Source organism: Haliotis asinina, chromosome 8 (genome assembly GCF_037392515.1).
Source record: "Haliotis asinina isolate JCU_RB_2024 chromosome 8, JCU_Hal_asi_v2, whole genome shotgun sequence".
NCBI lineage: Eukaryota > Metazoa > Mollusca > Gastropoda > Lepetellida > Haliotidae > Haliotis > Haliotis asinina.
Window position 1 is genome coordinate 3,623,651 of NC_090287.1, and position 19,318 is coordinate 3,642,968.

The following is a 19,318-nucleotide window of genomic DNA, read 5'->3' on the forward strand; positions in this document are numbered from 1 at the left end:
GTACAAATTCTAGTACTTTTTCGGTTGAGTCCCATCCGGGATTCGAACCCGCACCCTCAGAGTCAGGCACCTAATCGCCAGCACACAAAGTCAGCCGCCTAGCCCGCTCAGCCACCGCGACTTCCACAAAAATGAAAGTCGGACAACTGGTAGTCTAGACTTTACAGGCTTAACTATATATGGCAGTTTCACTCATGAAACTGTATGTGAATCACTGGCCAACGATACCAGATGTTCGAATGCGTGCTTAATAGGCCACTTCAGATGCTTGCAGTTTGTCAAATATGACTAAATGTGAAAACATGCGGAAATACATCTGATCCTTCCTGTCGGCCATGGGTCTATTCAGTGAAGAGTTACCTTCAATGATATATCGAAACAAAATTTCCACTGATCTTTTGCTATTCAGTGGGGATCACGATGGCGCTGGGACATTGCAATGTAGTGTTGGCAATCATGATGTTGGAATCAAGTCGAGGTACGGATTTTCTTCTGGCGGATGGAATATATTTTCATATTGCTTATCTGTGAATTAATACTGTCTAGACCCATTCGTAAATTACATATGAAATGAAGGGCTGTTAAGATAACGTGTATATCTATTTGTTCCCAAAGAAACCTGTGATCACAGGTCGGTCTTTTATGATATTCCAGCTGCTGTATCACTAATGCGGGGTTCTTCATGGACGCTCGACACTGGTACAATTGCCGCCAACTGCTCTTCAACTCGATGTTCATCATGTAACGTGACCTGGGGAAAAGATGGGGACCCAACATTCCATCTGGCAAATGAAACACTGTTTCTAAATCCAGTTAAAAAGACCAACCGCGGGAATTACACATGCACCGTAGAAGACGGTGAAGGTCGTCAGTGGAACAACGGAACGTTGGAAATATTGGTTTACTGTGAGTTATATGGTTATTGTGAACATAGGTACCTACAAATCTAGCTTCGGTTTAACAATATCGACTTGACTGTGAGGACCCTGGCATCAATAGGTCTCCGGATACGCAGGGAAACTTGGACGTGATTACAACCGACCTCTGTATCATCTGAGAAAAAAAAAGATCTTAAAATGAATTTAGAATTAATTAATAATAATCAATAAACATTCGTTTCAGATCCGACTGAAAACATATCTCTGTCAGTCAACAGCCATCCTTACTCCAAGACTTATTACAAAACCCAGGAAGGTGCCAACGTCACTCTGTCGTGTTCTGTAGATGGATTCCCCCCTCCACTCGTCAAGTGGCACAAAGATGGCGGTGTTGTTAAAACTGATAACCTCACCCAGAAGTATGGTCTTCATCAACATCCCGAAAATAGTTTCCTGACTTCCTATCACGTGACTGACGCGGGATGTGAAGATGAAGGCGCATACGTCTGTCAGGCTGGTAATGGCGTCATGGATGCCGTACCCATCGAGAAATACATCATGTTAGAAGTTGAATGTAAGTCATAAACCACAAGATAATATGGGAATGTGATGTCTGTATGTCACAATGTTGAGGTACGACTGAGTGTGTTCTGATTTCATTTCTACTTTGTCTGTTTTGTAGATGAACATATGGTTTCTCTGGACATGTGTTTGTGACGACAGCCAACGTTTTAACAGGATACATTCACATATCAAAAGGATTCGGAAACACGTGCTTATGACTTAATAGAAATCATTAATGGATTTTGGAAACGTTTTCTGATACCTGGCATCTGTATACCCTACGTATTGATACCTGGCATCTGTATACCCTACTTATTCATACCTGGAGTCTGTATACCCAGTTTAATGACACCTGGCGTTTGTATACCCTACTTATTGATACCTGGCCTCTGTATACCCTACTTATTGATACCTGGCCTCTGTATACCCAACATATTGGTACTTGGCCTCTGTATACTCTACCTATTGATACCTGGTGTCTGTATACACAACCTATTGCTACCTGGCGCCTGCATACACAACCTATTGATACCTGGCGTCTGTATACACAACCTATTCATACCTGGCGTCTGTATACATAACGTATTGATACCTGGCGTCTGTATACCCAACTTATTGGTTCTGATTGAGGTGAAACGTAAGAGTCGCCACTATTTTCATTGATGAGGGGATTTCGACAAATAAACAAAGAACTTCTCTGTCGATGTCGACTACGGGTTTCTTAAAGAAAATCAACAATTACTGCTCTTTCTGTTTAACATACTGACTCAATTCACGAGCAAACCAGAAGTATGGTCTTCATCAACATCCCGAAAATAGTTTCCTGACTTCCTATCACGTGACTGACGCGGGATGTGAAGATGAAGGCGCATACGTCTGTCAGGCTGGTAATGGCGTCATGGATGCCGTACCCATCGAGAAATACATCATGTTAGAAGTTGAATGTAAGTCATAAACCACAAGATAATATGGGAATGTGATGTCTGTATGTCACAATATTGAGGTACGACTGAGTGTGTTCTGATTTCATTTCTACTTTGTTCTGTAGATGAACATATGGTTTCTCTGGACATGTGTTTGTGACGACAGCCAACGTTTTAACAGGATACATTCACATATCAAAAGGATTCGGAAACACGTGCTTATGACTTAATAGAAATCATTAATGGATTTTGGAAACGTTTTCTGATACCTGGCATCTGTATACCCTACGTATTGATACCTGGCATCTGTATACCCTACTTATTCATACCTGGAGTCTGTATACCCAGCTGAATGACACCTGGCGTTTGTATACCCTACTTATTGATACCTGGCCTCTGTATACCCTACTTATTGATACCTGGCCTCTGTATACCCAACATATTGGTACTTGGCCTCTGTATACTCTACCTATTGATACCTGGTGTCTGTATACACAACCTATTGCTACCTGGCGCCTGCATACACAACCTATTGATACCTGGCGTCTGCATACACAACCTATTCATACCTGGCGTCTGTATACACAACCTATTCATACCTGGCGTCTGTATACACAACGTATTGATACCTGGCGTCTGTATACCCAACTTATTGGTTCTGATTGAGGTGAAACGTAAGAGTCGCCACTATTTTCATTGATGAGGGGATTTCGACAAATAAACAAAGAACTTCTCTGTCGATGTCGACTACTACGGGTTTCTTAAAGAAAATCAACAATTACTGCTCTTTCTGTTTAACATACTGACTCAATTCACGAGCAAACTGTAGCGCAAATGGGGTTGCGTAGCATAGAGAAAATGACCCGTCTTCTAATATGCGAGCGAAGCGAGCAAAGGTTGGCAACGTACTTTCTTCGCTTCGGTTCGAAAAAAATATTGGAAAGTACTTTGCCAACCTTTTCCTATAAGAAGATTTGTCATATTCTCTATGCTGCGCAACCCCATTTGCGCTACAGTTAGCCTGTGCTTAATTACGCGGAGTTGTGTAATTTAATATTAACATCTCCTTTTCTTTCTGGGAGTGGCATCGACTTCATCCTCACGCTAGGAATGTATTCATCAGAGGAGGTTTCATACTTGCTTTCTGTCAAAACCTCATCTAGGATGTTCTCCATTCTGAAGAAATGAAAGGTGTTGTATCTGTATTTCACACTCTTTGATACTGTAACCAATTTAATTATAACTACACTTCTCATGATGCATTACCATCGATGTTAAAACATGATTACACAATGCCATTCAGAAAGTGGTCAAATGCAACATATGTCATATTTGGGATTTCACTTCCTTAGTATAGTACAAATTCTAGTACTTTTTCGGTTGAGTCCCATCCGGGATTCGAACCCGCACCCTCAGAGTCAGGCACCTAATCGCCAGCACACAAAGTCAGCCGCCTAGCCCGCTCAGCCACCGCGACTTCCACAAAAATGAAAGTCGGACAACTGGTAGTCTAGACTTTACAGGCTTAACTATATATGGCAGTTTCACTCATGAAACTGTATGTGAATCACTGGCCAACGATACCAGATGTTCGAATGCGTGCTTAATAGGCCACTTCAGATGCTTGCAGTTTGTCAAATATGACTAAATGTGAAAACATGCGGAAATACATCTGATCCTTCCTGTCGGCCATGGGTCTATTCAGTGAAGAGTTACCTTCAATGATATATCGAAACAAAATTTCCACTGATCTTTTGCTATTCAGTGGGGATCACGATGGCGCTGGGACATTGCAATGTAGTGTTGGCAATCATGATGTTGGAATCAAGTCGAGGTACGGATTTTCTTCTGGCGGATGGAATATATTTTCATATTGCTTATCTGTGAATTAATACTGTCTAGACCCATTCGTAAATTACATATGAAATGAAGGGCTGTTAAGATAACGTGTATATCTAATTTGTTCCCAAAGAAACCTGTGATCATAGGTCGGTCTTTTATGATATTCCAGCTGCTGTATCACTAATGCGGGGTTCTTCATGGACGCTCGACACTGGTACAATTGCCGCCAACTGCTCTTCAACTCGATGTTCATCATGTAACGTGACCTGGGGAAAAGATGGGGACCCAACATTCCATCTGGCAAATGAAACACTGTTTCTAAATCCAGTTAAAAAGACCAACCGCGGGAATTACACATGCACCGTAGAAGACGGTGAAGGTCGTCAGTGGAACAACGGAACGTTGGAAATATTGGTTTACTGTGAGTTATATGGTTATTGTGAACATAGGTACCTACAAATCTAGCTTCGGTTTCACAATATCGACTTGACTGAGAGGACCCTGGCATCAATAGGTCTCCGGATACGCAGGGAAACTTGGACGTGATTACAACCGACCTCTGTATCATCTGAGAAAAAAAAGATCTTAAAATGAATTTAGAATTAATTAATAATAATCAATAAACATTCGTTTCAGATCCGACTGAAAACATATCTCTGTCAGTCAACAGCCATCCTTACTCCAAGACTTATTACAAAACCCAGGAAGGTGCCAACGTCACTCTGTCGTGTTCTGTAAATGGATTCCCCCCTCCACTCGTCAAGTGGCACAAAGATGGCGGTGTTGTTAAAACTGATAACCTCACCCAGAAGTATGGTCTTCATCAACATCCTGAAAATAGTTTCCTGACTTCCTATCACGTGACTGACGCGGGATGTGAAGATGAAGGCGCATACGTCTGTCAGGCTGGTAATGGCGTCATGGATGCCGTACCCATCGAGAAATACATCATGTTAGAAGTTGAATGTAAGTCATAAACCACAAGATAATATGGGAATGTGATGTCTGTATGTCACAATATTGAGGTACGACTGAGTGTGTTCTGATTTCATTTCTACTTTGTCTGTTTTGTAGATGAACATATGGTTTCTCTGGACATGTGTTTGTGACGACAGCCAACGTTTTAACAGGATACATTCACATATCAAAAGGATTCGGAAACACGTGCTTATGGCTTAATAGAAATCATTAATGGATTTTGGAAACGTTTTCTGATACCTGGCATCTGTATACCCTACGTACTTATACCTGGCATCTGTATACCCTACGCACTTATACCTGGCATCTGTATACCCTACTTATTCATACCTGGAGTCTGTATACCCAGCTGAATGACACCTGGCGTTTGTATACCCTACTTATTGATACCTGGCATCTGTATACACTGCTTATTCATACGTGGCGTCTGTATACCTTACTTATTGCTACATGGCGTCTGTATGTCCTACTTATTGATACCTGGTGTCGGTATACACTACTTCTTGATACCTGGCCTCTGTATACCCTACTTGTTGGTACTTGGCCTCTGTATACCCTACTTGTTGGTACTTGGCGTCTGTATACACAACCTATTGATACCTGACGCCTGTATACACAACCTATTGATACCTGGCCTCTGCATACACAACCTATTGATACCTGGCGTATGTATACACAACCTATTCATACCTGACGCCTGTATACACAACCTATTGTATACCTGGCGTCTGTATACACAACCTATTGATATCTGGCGTCTGTGTACACAACCTATTCATACCTGGCGTCTGTATACACAACTTATTCATACCTGGCGTGTGTATACACAACCTATTGATACCTGGCGTCTGTATACCACTATTGATACCTGGCGTCTGTATACCACTATTGATACCTGGCGTCTGTATACACAACTTATTGACACCTGGCGTCTGTATACACAACGTATTGATACCTGGCGTCTGTATACACAACCTATTGGTTCTGATTGAGGTGAAACGTAAGAGTCGCCACTATTTTCATTGATGAGGGAATTTCGATAAATAAACAAAAAACTTCTCTGTCGATGTCGACTACGGGTTTCTTAAAGGAATTCAACAATTACTGCTCTTTCTGCTTAAAATACTGACTTAATTCACGGGCAAACTGTAGCGCAAATGGGGTTGCGTAGCATAGAGAAAATGACCCGTCTTCTTATATGCGAGCGAAGCGAGCAAAGGTTGGCAACGTACTTTCTTCGCTTCGGTTCGAAAAAATATTAGACCTTTGCCTATAAGAAGATTTGTCATATTCTCTATGCTGCGCAACCCCATTTGCGCTACAGTTAGCCTGTGCTTAATTACGCGGAGTTGTGTAATTTAATATTATCTTTCGAGTACAGGTGCACCTAAAGTGCAGCATTCAGCCAAGTACACATGGACCTGGTCAGTACGGAGAGGGGACACAGTGTTGGCCAGCTTCACAGTGCTGTCCAACCCTTTGTCCAGTGTTATAACCTGGTGGCGGACTGGAGAAGACACAAGCAGGGAGATTCTGAACGAGGGTGATACTGATCACAGTTTGAATGAAACAGTCTTGAATGGGAACGCTCGATACATTGCATTAAGTCATTACAATGTGACTGAGACTGGACAGTACGGAATCACACTGGCAAATGGTCACCCTCCTAACCTGACTGTGACGTACACAGTACGTGTCGACAAGGGCGTGTTAACAAACCCATCTGGTGAGTTGTATATTACAGGGAACTAAAAATAAATATGAAACAAGGACGTTTTGGTTTCAATCGAAAATCGTCTGAATAGCGAGACGTCCGGTTAACTGGATCAAACATCCAAAACGTGAAAGCAAAAAATATTCACGTACGTCTATCAATAAATCAAGTCAGTAGCAATAACAGTGAATCATCATAACATATAAGTGTACCGATAATACATGGAAGGCGGAACGCAGGTTACCATTTGTCAGGTTGTCTCAGATGTAATCATGTAGCGTGTGGATCTTCAGATGGTGAGTTAGATGAAAACGTAAATCGATGACAAAAAGTTTCTATTTTTCCATTTGCATGTTCTTTTTTTAATTTTAAATGCCCTAAAAACATATGACATCGCGTCGAACTTATGCTGTCTGTACAAAAAAACTTCCGGATGGGATCACATGACTTAGATCATGTGGGAGGCTATTTTTAATTTGCATCGAGACAGATAGCAGGGGTCGATTTATAAGTGTTATATACAGTATAATTACAGTGTAGTTTACCTTAATCCTACTTAACATGTGTTTTCGTTACTGATGAGATGTTCCCACACGCGCCAAATCCCAATGAGTGACACGCGTCACTTGTGTTTTGATGGCTAATTAACCAATTTACACCAAATGCCTCCCGATAGATTAAGAATGAAATCACACAGTCGTGCGGTAAACGGTATTGCCAGTTTCAAAAGTCAACAATAGTCGATTCTGCCTAGCTCATAAACACTGCTTTATTCTGTGCACTTAAGTAGATTTGCGTTGTACAGTAAATCACATGTAGCAGGTTCAAGCTGAAATCTTTAAAAATAAACAGAGGCTTATTTGGATGATATCCTTATGTATATAATAATGTGTTTTTACCTTACTAACTTACTTATTACTTTATTTTTACCTGTCATTAAAGAAACATGCACGTGTCACATCATAATGGTGGTAGATATCAATGTTTTGGCTAGTATGTGTACTTTTATAACTAATATTTCTGAAGTACTTATATCAATATATGTAAATATTACTTACAAATGTCGTGGCAGAATCAATGCACCCCAAGCAACTAAAAAGTACATCATCTGTTCTCCTCCAGCGATGCACACATTCGTCTACCGCACAACACTGCACGCTTTTCTTCCCTCATACACGCCACCCGCAGTTACCACCCCTGTACAAACTAAGCCATTCCACTGCCTACCGCTAAATAAATAAAAGCGATTGTCATTGCAATATTCGGCTAACAGGACCCACATTTTACATTAAGAAAATAATTGAATAATTATGAATACGCTGTGAAGCTATGGCGTCACTATTCTGTTTACACTTAGTACGTTTATAGCAACCTGACGGTATTCTGTATTTAATTAATTAAGCCCGGACTAGACAATCCAGTGATCAGCATCACGAACATCGATGCCATGTCACATGTCACATGCCCGATCACCCGATATTGCTAGTCGCCTTTTACGACAAGCACGAGGCCATAAGCAACTTCTTGTCATATACAGGTATTGACGTGACACATTCACATGCACGTTGCACACACCTCTCCGTCCGGATAACTGGATCATTTTTCAATGGAAATCTATGGGAATGGTTTGAAAATTCGCCGTCCTGGTCCGGAAGCGCGGGGTCCGGTTAACCGAGTACAATTAATGAACGTAAGCTTCGTTTCACATAAAAATCGTCCGGAAGGCGGGGGTTGCGGATATGAGGGGTCCGAGTAAACGGGGTTCAACTGTACATTTAGAATTATTCTGTGAAGGTCTACACAAACAGACCGCTTATAAGATTTCTTTAGAAGGTATATTTGCATATCAGCTTGACTGGATAATTGTACTCGCTTCATGCACGTTAGTGTGTGCATGTTTATTGTTTAACGTGGCACTCAGCAATATTCCAGCTATATGACGGGGCCTGGAGCACAGGCCCTCGTGTCAATGCGAGGGTTAAAGATTCTTTAAAAAAATATAAAAACTTTGAGATGACCCCGAAATGAATACAATATCTCTATATATAATGTACTGTGAAGCGTTTGAAGTCGGGGATCAACTCAAAATTTATATATTTAAAAAAAAAAATTTAATACTCGCAATGACGAGGGCCTGTGGTCTGGACCACCGATTCAGTGATCAACAACGTCAAGCTACATAGTTCGAATCTCACTCAGAGGTTTGCCTGGTCCAGGTTAGTTCCACTTGGCTTGCTTTGCTTCAAAACCGGAAGTAACTCTCTATCCACTTTAGGTGTTTCGTTTTTCAGAAGCAGGTTCGGGGATGGCGGATTGTGCAGATACAGGTAGGTATTGAGATGGAAGAGGACAGTGTCTGGTTTCACTGGATACTTATCAAGGAAACAATAAGCGCTACGCCTGGGCGTCGTTTTGTACTGGTATCGCATCATCGACTTCCCACCCTCCTGACAAACGTAACTGACTTTGCTCGTGTTTTCTTTCTTTCCAGTTTGTATGTACAGGTCCTACATCATCGGCGGATGCGTAGCGCTGGCAGCTTGTGCCATTGCTGCCGTTGTCGTCATAGCTGTTCTGTGTAAGCTTCTTCACGTCTCGTTAGAAGTCCTAGTCACGAGAAAACAGGAGACAGCAGGCAGTTTATATATGTCGTAATGTCTAGTATTTGTAGTGTCTGTTCGACGCCGAACTTAGAAATGTCCCGGCTTTATGGTGATCAGCTGTAATGGTGTCTTCACAAGCACATGCACTGGCATGATCTATGGAGTTAGATTAAGATGACATATATCAACTTAGTCAACCCGATCGCCTCCAACGAAAGGATAGGGACGTTGTTTGTTACCTTAAGGGATATGACGTAGCTCACAGAATTTACAAATGGCTTCACTGTCCAAAACGCAGCTATTTTCATTGGTGAAAGGTAATAATCACTGTATCTGTCGCTTTCCGGACTAGGAACAAGATCCCCAGCTATTGTGGTGGATGAAGGACAGGGAGATGGTTACATGTCACCATATGCTTGCAGGTTACCGCCGCACAGACCGTGCAAAAGATCCCGTGCAAGATAGTGACTTATTCCGTGTACTAGATGACATTTTCCCGCCGATGTCGCCCCCTGGTGCCTGGAACAAGAACTCCTTGGACTACTCCTGCAACTCCACCATTAGCAGCATCTACCGTGAAACACACGTATGACATGGTTGTGACGAGTATTCAACACTCGTGTGACATGGCTGTGACGAGTATCCAACACTTGTGTGATATGGATGTGACATGTACCCAATACCCGTGTGACATGGATGTGACGTGTATCCAACACTCATGTGACACGAATGTGACAAAGGAGTGATATGTACATTAGGCAAATGTGAAACTGACATGACCTGATGTGACATATACTAGTATCTCAAACATCTGCCTATGGACATGGAATGCAGAGGACAGCATTTAGCACGAAAGTGATATTGATACAACACCAACTGACATGAGTATGACATGTGAACAACTCCATGTGATATGGATGTGACAGGAATGCAACATCTGGCATGGATGTGACAGTAGGTGACATGGGTATGACATGGATACAGGACTAGGTGACGTGGGTGTGACATAGATACAGCACTGTGTGGCGTGAGTAAGACATAGATACAATACTGGGTGACGCGAGTATGACATAGATACAGCACTAGGTGATATGGGTATGACATATACTACACAATGTAATATGGGTATGACATAGATACAGGAATACGTGACATGGATACCACACGTATGTAGCGCTTGTAACATAGACTTGGAAAATGTATAACGCCATGTGACATAGATACTACACGTATGTAGCGCTTGCAACACAGACTTGGAAAATGTATAATGTCATGTGACATGGATACTACACGTATGCAGCGCTTGTAACACAGACTTGGAAAATGTATAATGTCATGTGACATGGATACCACACGTATGTAGCGCTTGTAATATAGACTTGGAAAATGTATAACGCCATGTGACATGGATACCACACGTATGTAGCGCTTGTAACATAGACCTGGAAAATGTATAACGCCATGTGACATGGATACCACACGTATGTAGCGCTTGTAACATAGACTTGGAAAATGTATAACGCCATGTGACATGGATACCACACGTACGTAGCGCTTGTAACACAGACTTGGAAAATGTATAATGTCATGTGACATGGATACTACACGTATGTAGCGCTTGTAACATAGACTTGGAAAATGTATAACGCCATGTGACATGGATACCACACGTATGTAGCGCTTGTAACATAGACTTGGAAAATGTATAACGCCATGTGACATGGATACTACACGTATGTAGCGCTTGTAACACAGACTTGGAAAATGCATAATGTCATGTGACATGGATACTACACGTATGTAGCGCTTGTAACATAGACTTGGAAAATGTATAACGCCATGTGACATGGATACCACACGTATGTAGCGCTTGTAACACAGACTTGGAAAATGTATAATGTCATGTGACATGGATACTACACGTATGTAGTGCGTGTAACATAGACTTGGAAAATGTATAATGTCATGTGACATGGATACTACACGTATGTAGCGCTTGTAACATAGACCTGGAAAATGTATAATGTCATGTGACATGGATGTAACGCATGTATTCAATATGCACGTGACATTGATGCTACACGTTATAAGTGTATATTGTTTGTTGGGTAACAACTATCGCTTCTCATATAGTCTCTACGCTGAATTATTGTTACGGTTAAGATTTGCTGTGACAAAGGGTGTGTGAAATACCCCGTGAACCAGCAACACAAGTCTAAAACATCCAAATATTATTATTGGCAAAGGGAGCAAGTTATACAAAGTCACAAGTCAATTTCACACACATACTACCATCGCCAACTGTAGAAATGCTCTAGCAGTCTCCAGGAAGTAACATATAGAAAGTCAAGGGAAGATAATTTCCGGAAAACCTGCTGCCATAATCATAAAATTGCTGACCATCTATTATACGAAATGTAACCCAACATAATTATCATTGAAAACACTAAACGCTGTGACTCAATAATAATGATCAATTAAATATTAACAAAATATACAGAAAATACACACTCGTATCATTATGAAACTTTGTCTTGGGCAACAGAGGAATATCAACGCATTTAGATCGTCCGTAATCATGCTGAATTGTACATAATGTACAGCCTCTCCTGAATTGCTGCCTTTGTTATAATGGGAAGCAGAAAGGTTTTTTGTTTATGTAGATTTCTGTTATAGCAATATGAAATGTCTTTATATGAAGCTATTAGTAAAAACATTTGACCGTTGTTTATAGTTGGTTTTAGCTTAACTACCGCTGAAAACAATTGAAGAACAAGTACAGGACGATTTCTGTGTGGTTCACGACAGTCTTATGAGTGTGATTCAGTGAAGACTCTGTATGATACTGACAGTGGTCCAGTCCTTGGTGTAGTGGACACAGTGTTTGCTCGGAGAGTTGAGGATAGCTGGTCAGATCAGGCACGGCATACCAAAGGCGTAAAAGGGGGTAATTGTTGTTACCCTGCCTGTGACTGGTATCAGCAGTAGTTGGTAGAATCGGTATATTGTGCATTGTTAACTGTGTATAACATTATATCTAGATCAGTGGACAGCACTCTATAACCGGCCTAGAACCAGACAAGCACTAGTCCCATTGGAGGGTGAGCAGAACGGCGAGAGCAGACTGTATCGACACCACAGTAGATTTGACCACACATGCATACTCCACCTTTTTAAACATGTTTCATCATTTTATTTTCTTATTCAGATTAGACCACTGTTGCATGGATAATCTATTTCAGAGTTTTTCACTAAACAACAAACATATGTGTGTAATATGATGGAGGTTTCATTTTCAAAGGGCTGGATTCCTTTTCCTCTTCGTTTACACCCATTTTGTCTGACTGCTAACCATCACACCGGGAAGTAATGTCCCTTCACACATCAGCTGTCAGATAGTGTCAGTGATGGTTCCAGTTAATTCTGTAATATTTCATGATCTTCAGTGGTATCATACATTAGGTGTCCGTCATGTTGCAAATAGCCCGGGGGTTAGAGGGGTGAAGTTGAGGAAATCCCAAACTGTTGTGCAGCTACATTCCCATCATGTGTCATTAAGACGATGGGCTGTTTTGAATTTTGTCGTGTATACTCTCAGGTGTTTGACTCAACTCTTTCCAACTTGGATAGGGTCGAGTGAAATATCCTTGGCAAGCTACTTGAAGTACACACAATCCCCATATGATACAATGATGATGCTAATGAATGGTATAGGGTGTTCGTCCAAGTGGTAGCACACACCATAAAAACATGCAGAGGCAGGCCAATGTTTAGTAACTGTCAGTATTGATGCCATACCACGGACCATGTTATGGTCGTGGTTACGGTGATCGTTTCTAGACACCATGTACACGTGTTCACTTTCGATGGAAACTGGAAGTGAAAGGAATATTGTGAGTTGACGGAAGGACCTCCAAAACAAGACATTAGAAACGTTGAAATGTTGAAGTACTGTGTCCGTGTAATGTTTCATAAGTGTCGGTGAATAGAAACGAAATTATATATTTTTGACAGAAACTCGACAACTAGTTAGTTTCCAGCGTTGGTCATTAATATTCGCCTCAGAAGTTACAAACTACTCTGTTCTACTTCCTTGATGAATATTTTCGTCTTCACTTAGTTTCCTCTAAACACACCCCGCCTTTCCAACAACAATGACGCTAGTGTGTCGCGCTTCGGTGTTCTTTGTGGCATTTATTGGATCACATAGTGGTAAGGGATATGTTCAGATTGTTTATGGAAAAATTATATGCTCTAGAACGGTTTTTGAAATTGCCAAACTGTAAGTGATACTATTTTCCTGACGATAATAATGTTGGACTTGGGGATACATTACAGTTGGGAGTGAAGCATGACAGTTACTGTTTTGAATCAGTAATGCCTAATGTCGACACCATTGGTCAAACATTTATTTACTCTACGATTGCGATTTGGCGATTTAAAGGAGTCAGTTCCACTCCTCCTGCAGCGCTTGGCTAAGCTCAGTCACCGTGGTCTGCGATCAGTGGCTTGATACACACGTACCTCTATCACGTCCCAGCACGTGGTCAGGCAGGTGAAGGTCCGGTGAGTGAGTGAGTTTAGTGTTACGTCGCCCTCAGCAATAATCCAGGCATATGGCAGTGGTCTGAAAACGATCTAGTCTGGACTAAAGAATCCAAGGATCAACAGCATGAGCATCCATCTACGCAACTGGGATACGATGACATGTGTCAGTGTGTTTTAGATCTAGTTGTGGCACGTTAGTACGCGTCTTGTGCATAGAATGTTTGTCGTCAGTATATATTTGTGCTATTTATAATTTATATTCGGTGACAACTTGAACTATGCAGTTGTGGTCAGTGAAACCAGTAAGTTTTCATTTCCCAAAGATTTGATTTTAGGGCATCCATCCAACAAACCTACAACAAATCAGAACAAGTTGGGGTTTTTTAACCTCAGACAAAAAGAATCCTTTATTTCCTGGAAAACTACTGTCATATAAGAAAGAGACACGTTTCGGCTGTTTCTCATTTCAAGGGGAATGTCGGCACGGGAACGAAAAGAAAATATGCATAAGAAATGTAACTGTGCATGTGATCTTTGTTGTAGGTGAAGTTCTTCTGACGGAGGACTCCCCATGGACGATCGCGGCTGGAACTAACGCCTCTGTCACCTGTGGACACACAAACAGCACCAACTACACGGTGTCATGGGGCAGACAAGAACACCCCCAGTTTACATCCGATAATGCAACTCTACGTTTCCTGAACACCCAAGTCACAGACTACGGAAATTACACATGCTTTATTGAAGTAGATGACACTGTACGTGACAACAAAACCTTGGAAATTCGCGTGAGCTGTACGTAGAATTTGTATTCCTTTACTTGTCATAACTTCAAACTTATGCAACACAACATTAAATACTTGTAAATTTACTTGTAAATTTGTTGAATGGTGGCGTAGTCGGGGGAAGACTATTGAACAAATATTCTATTAAACAAGGAAGTGTCGCAGAGAAAACAATAATACAATAATAAAAAACCCACTCAACAGATCAGAACCGGTTGGAAACAGGTGACTTGTCTCGTCTTTAGAAACAAACAATTCCTATTTTTTACAGTGTCATATTTACTTTTATTACAGATCCCCCGGGGAATATCTCGGTGTCACTTACAAACAGACACGAAACTAGAACTAACTACACCATTTCGGCTGGTGACAACACCACTCTGGTGTGTTCTGTTGATGGATTTCCTCCACCCCTCATCACCTGGAAGAAAGATGACGCCATCGTGAAAGAAGAAAACCTTACAGACAGATATGGCTTCCACCAGTCTCCGACTGACAACTGCTTCAACAGTGTCTTCAACGTGATCAACGCTTGGCGTGACGACAGCGGCACTTACACATGCACCGCCAGCAACAGCGCCAACCAGAATGATAGTCTGCACCTTGAAGTGCACCTTGAAGTTCCTAAATGTGAGTATATGGGTGAATACACGGGGTATATTAAGTGTGCCAGGATACTGTAAATCTCAATAAATATTCGTGAAAACGAATTAGAATGTGTCTTAATCAGTTTCAATGTAAAATGAATCACTTTGATTGTCAAGTGAGTGTCAAATAGTTTAGGAACCAAGGAAACACAGGGACACAGGGACACATATCAATATAAACTATTACCTTATTGTTAGATCTGCTTGCAGCTCGATGCTCAATGATCACTTAAGACGTGACGGTGGACTAGACAGACACGTAATACCCAAAACACATGCAGGTGTTCATCCATACAATTTACTTACATTTGTATTCATGTGTTTAGAAAGTCGGTCAGTATTTTTTCTTACAGATTTCCCAGCTTTGCAAAATGAGTCGGTACCGCCACAGACCTACACAGTCGTCGAGGGCGAATCAGTTGTGATCAACTTTACAGTTGTGTCAAGGCCAGAATCCTTAGTTGCGAAATGGAGCCTTCATACAAATGAAAATGACATCAGTCTTTTTCTTATGAAAGGAAACGATTCTGCGTGGTACAGGAAAAACAGGACAATCTCAACTGATATTCAGTTATTTGAATTCCACCATGTAAATGTTACTACAAACATGGCAGGTTTGTACAGCATCACCCTGACCAATGGTCTTCGCCGTAATCTGGATTTGGATTACAATATCAGCCTGGGATATGGTAAACGCATATTAGCTCCATAATTTGGAGCATCATATATTTTTACAAAATATTGAAAACTAATGTCGGAATATATAAATTCAGGAACTCATTTATGTTTTTCATTTTTTGTTATATTTAACCTTTTCAAATGTCTTATCTTAAGAAACACATGTGGATCGTAATAACATAAGTGTCAAGTGGCCAGCTTCAGATAATACTACTAATAACTGGATTGACAGATTCTTGAGTTAATTTACATACGATCGTCGTTTAGGTGGAATAAATGTTAAGCAGATCTGTCATTCAAATAATAATATTTGATTTTTCTTTGTCTTTAGATTCACCAGATTCCACAGTTGAGAGTTTCACGACAGCGGAAGTCTACAACAGTAACTATTCAACTATTTGTGACCAGAAACATTAACAAAGTACATACATGACATTAGGGTTTCAAGTATTTAATGTCCAAACAGTAATCCTTCTACATCCCTATAATCTATCCCCTTACAGATACGACTGATGAGAAGGTGACAGAGGCGTACTGTGACTCCAGTAAGTACTGTTCGAGGACTGAATGCACGGACACCAAGTCAGACGTAGATGTTCTTGAACAGGTTCAGTCTCTGAAAAGGGAAACTTGAGCGTGAATCAGCTTAACACCGTTTAAAACAATATTTCAGATATTAATATGTGTTATCTGATCTTGGAAGAAATGTTTTCTTCAAAGGCAAAATCCTTGGACAAATAACGATACATGGAAATGAAACCGTTACGTATTCCATTGGTCGGGATTGTCAATATAACGGTTTCTGAAAACGGGCGATGCCGCAAGCGTGGGCGAAACATGCTTTAACTACTATAACCTCTGTTTCTGTGTTTCAGCGTGCAAGATGCTGTGGTGCCTGATTGTCGGGATCTTCATCGGGGCTGTTCTGTTCCTTGTCCTCTTGTCATTCTGTCTCAGAGGTAACAGTTTACTGTCAGCAACGTTTTTCCTAATAGTTTACTTTTGTTGATACGTAATACGAATTTGCTGTTAGTAGTTTAAAGATACCTGTCTACTGTTAGTACTAACCTGTTAGTGGCACTGCTGAGTCCTGACAGAAAGCCAAAGACACACAGTATTACCTGATTGTTAATCCGGATAGGTAGTTTATAATTTGAATATACCCAAGCACAATTCTGTCACGCTAACGCATCTCACACATTTGTTTCAGCGGTCTGTGCTTCGATAATGCGTCACCCGTCGCTAGAGGATATCTTCAGTGAGCTAGATGACAGCATAGCAACCATCAAACATTCTGCGACGGAGAGCGCCCAGGTTCTTCATCCCATCGCACCACAATATACCTTCAGAGAAACCAACTACGTCTCGGAATGCTGAGCTACAAATTCTCTGATAACCATCTTGCAAGCCCATCCATCATGTTATCACTGCAGCTATTTTTTCCGAGCACCTGGTGTCATCTGTGTGACCTCGTGTTTAGCACCAAACGGGTCTCCATTGGACGATTTCTCGAGTTCTCAGTTTCTTCACTACAACACAATGGTTTGCAAACACCTGTTATCGTTTTGACAGCATTTATTACTTTAACTAGCCTGTGGTGGTACGGCACTATCATAGCCCCGGTTCACGAACACCTGATATAACACGGAGTGGATTTGGCGCAGACACCTGGTGTCACATCAGCAGCGTTTCATGTAGATTCCGTCTTGTAAATCTATAATTTGATGTAAAGAGTCTGTGTGTGTGTGTGTGTCTGTGTGTGTTTGTGATTGTGTGTGTCACATACAACTATGATCCACCGAGTGAGTTCTATATTACACAGTGTATATAATGCGTTTGAGTCACATACATCGGAATTGCGTGTTTACGAAACTACATGCATATACTTCCTTAACAGGTCGTTCCCCATGAGTGTGGGACTGAGCTCATGTTACTGATCACTGCATTATCTGGTGGAGGAGTATATATGCATGTAAGATGAATTTAATGAACAATAATTACGTTTCTAATGACATTTTAGCTGTATGGTAGCTTATGTTTGATGCGTAGGCTGTAAATAACCTGTATGTAAATATATGTTGGTGTTAATGATTTTCCAGACAATAGAGAGGAGAATGCTTATACTGCATAGTTATAATGTCACTGTGACTGTATTTGAATATTAAAGTTCCTATTCAGTTAATACACATTGTTATTAGTTTCTCCGAGGACTTCCTTCGAAATCACTTCCTTGTTGGCGACAACATCAAAGATAATTTGTTTTGCAATGAACTTGAAACGATCCTGAATGATTAAGAAACAGGAAGTGGTTTCGCTTATGACTAACGACGACTGAACTGAACGTCGACAACATGTCACAGTGTCTAAAATGAGGAACGTTGTTGTATACAGGCTCAAATAGTCTATTTTTATGACGTCATCGAACCTGCTTCATGAAGGCAGAGATTATTGGAAAACCCCAAACCTCCTTTGACCTTGTCAGAGCTTTATAAGATACCCTTCCCCGGCGAGGGCCCCATGCTTACACACCCTCTTCTGTAAAGGTCTAGTGTAGTCATAAGAGAAAACAGTTCCTGCTTTGTTTTTGTTTGGTTGTGGTAGTGGTGGTGGGTCACTCACATTGTACATGTAACTACATACAAATCACAACGAACATACCAAGATGCAGTGGAGAGAATCCACCCGCCAAAACATACAACAAACACTGTGTTCCTCTAATACTGACTCTAATCACTTTATGTACATCATTCTATAGCAATTCCAAGACTTGCTAGATGACACCAATGCGTATAGTTTTATATCATTTGTTAAAAAGCAGCAACAAGTTTAAAGTATGAACCAACAAATGTGACTAACTCCGAAAGACAGTTACAACATCACTGACCAACAGGTCAACGTTCTGTGAAAAGGACTAAACACAACGTCGTGGTATCAACACTTCACAAAAATCCTTGCCACACTTTGGAAAACAGCTGACTCTGTCTCTGAATCCACTGAATTCTGTACCAAGCTCCTGAAAACCACCGACACAAACCAGATCCCTAGTTATAATGTAGTGGACTTCTTCCCCATTGCCCTAGATGAAACCCTCCAAATCCGCCGCACAGACTACCAACAAACCTCTTTTGACTCCAAACTCTCCACTGATCCCATCGTCA

At 41.1% G+C, this 19,318-nt stretch overlaps 1 protein-coding gene across 1 annotated transcript; it reads left to right on the forward strand.

The window, feature by feature from the left end:
• The first annotated feature begins 318 nt into the window (after positions 1-318).
• On the forward strand, positions 319-18,340 carry LOC137294320 (hemicentin-2-like). Its single transcript, XM_067825318.1, has 18 exons — positions 319-478; positions 655-906; positions 1,123-1,452; positions 4,131-4,199; positions 4,377-4,628; positions 4,844-5,173; positions 6,567-6,911; positions 9,191-9,226; positions 9,391-9,477; positions 9,925-10,088; positions 13,648-13,714; positions 14,594-14,845; positions 15,130-15,465; positions 15,836-16,171; positions 16,492-16,542; positions 16,664-16,705; positions 17,036-17,119; positions 17,371-18,340. Exons 1-18 carry the CDS (start codon positions 421-423, stop codon positions 17,535-17,537), a joined length of 3,258 nt encoding a protein of 1,085 aa, XP_067681419.1. The 5' UTR covers positions 319-420; the 3' UTR covers positions 17,538-18,340.
• Positions 18,341-19,318: the final 978 nt, after the last annotated feature.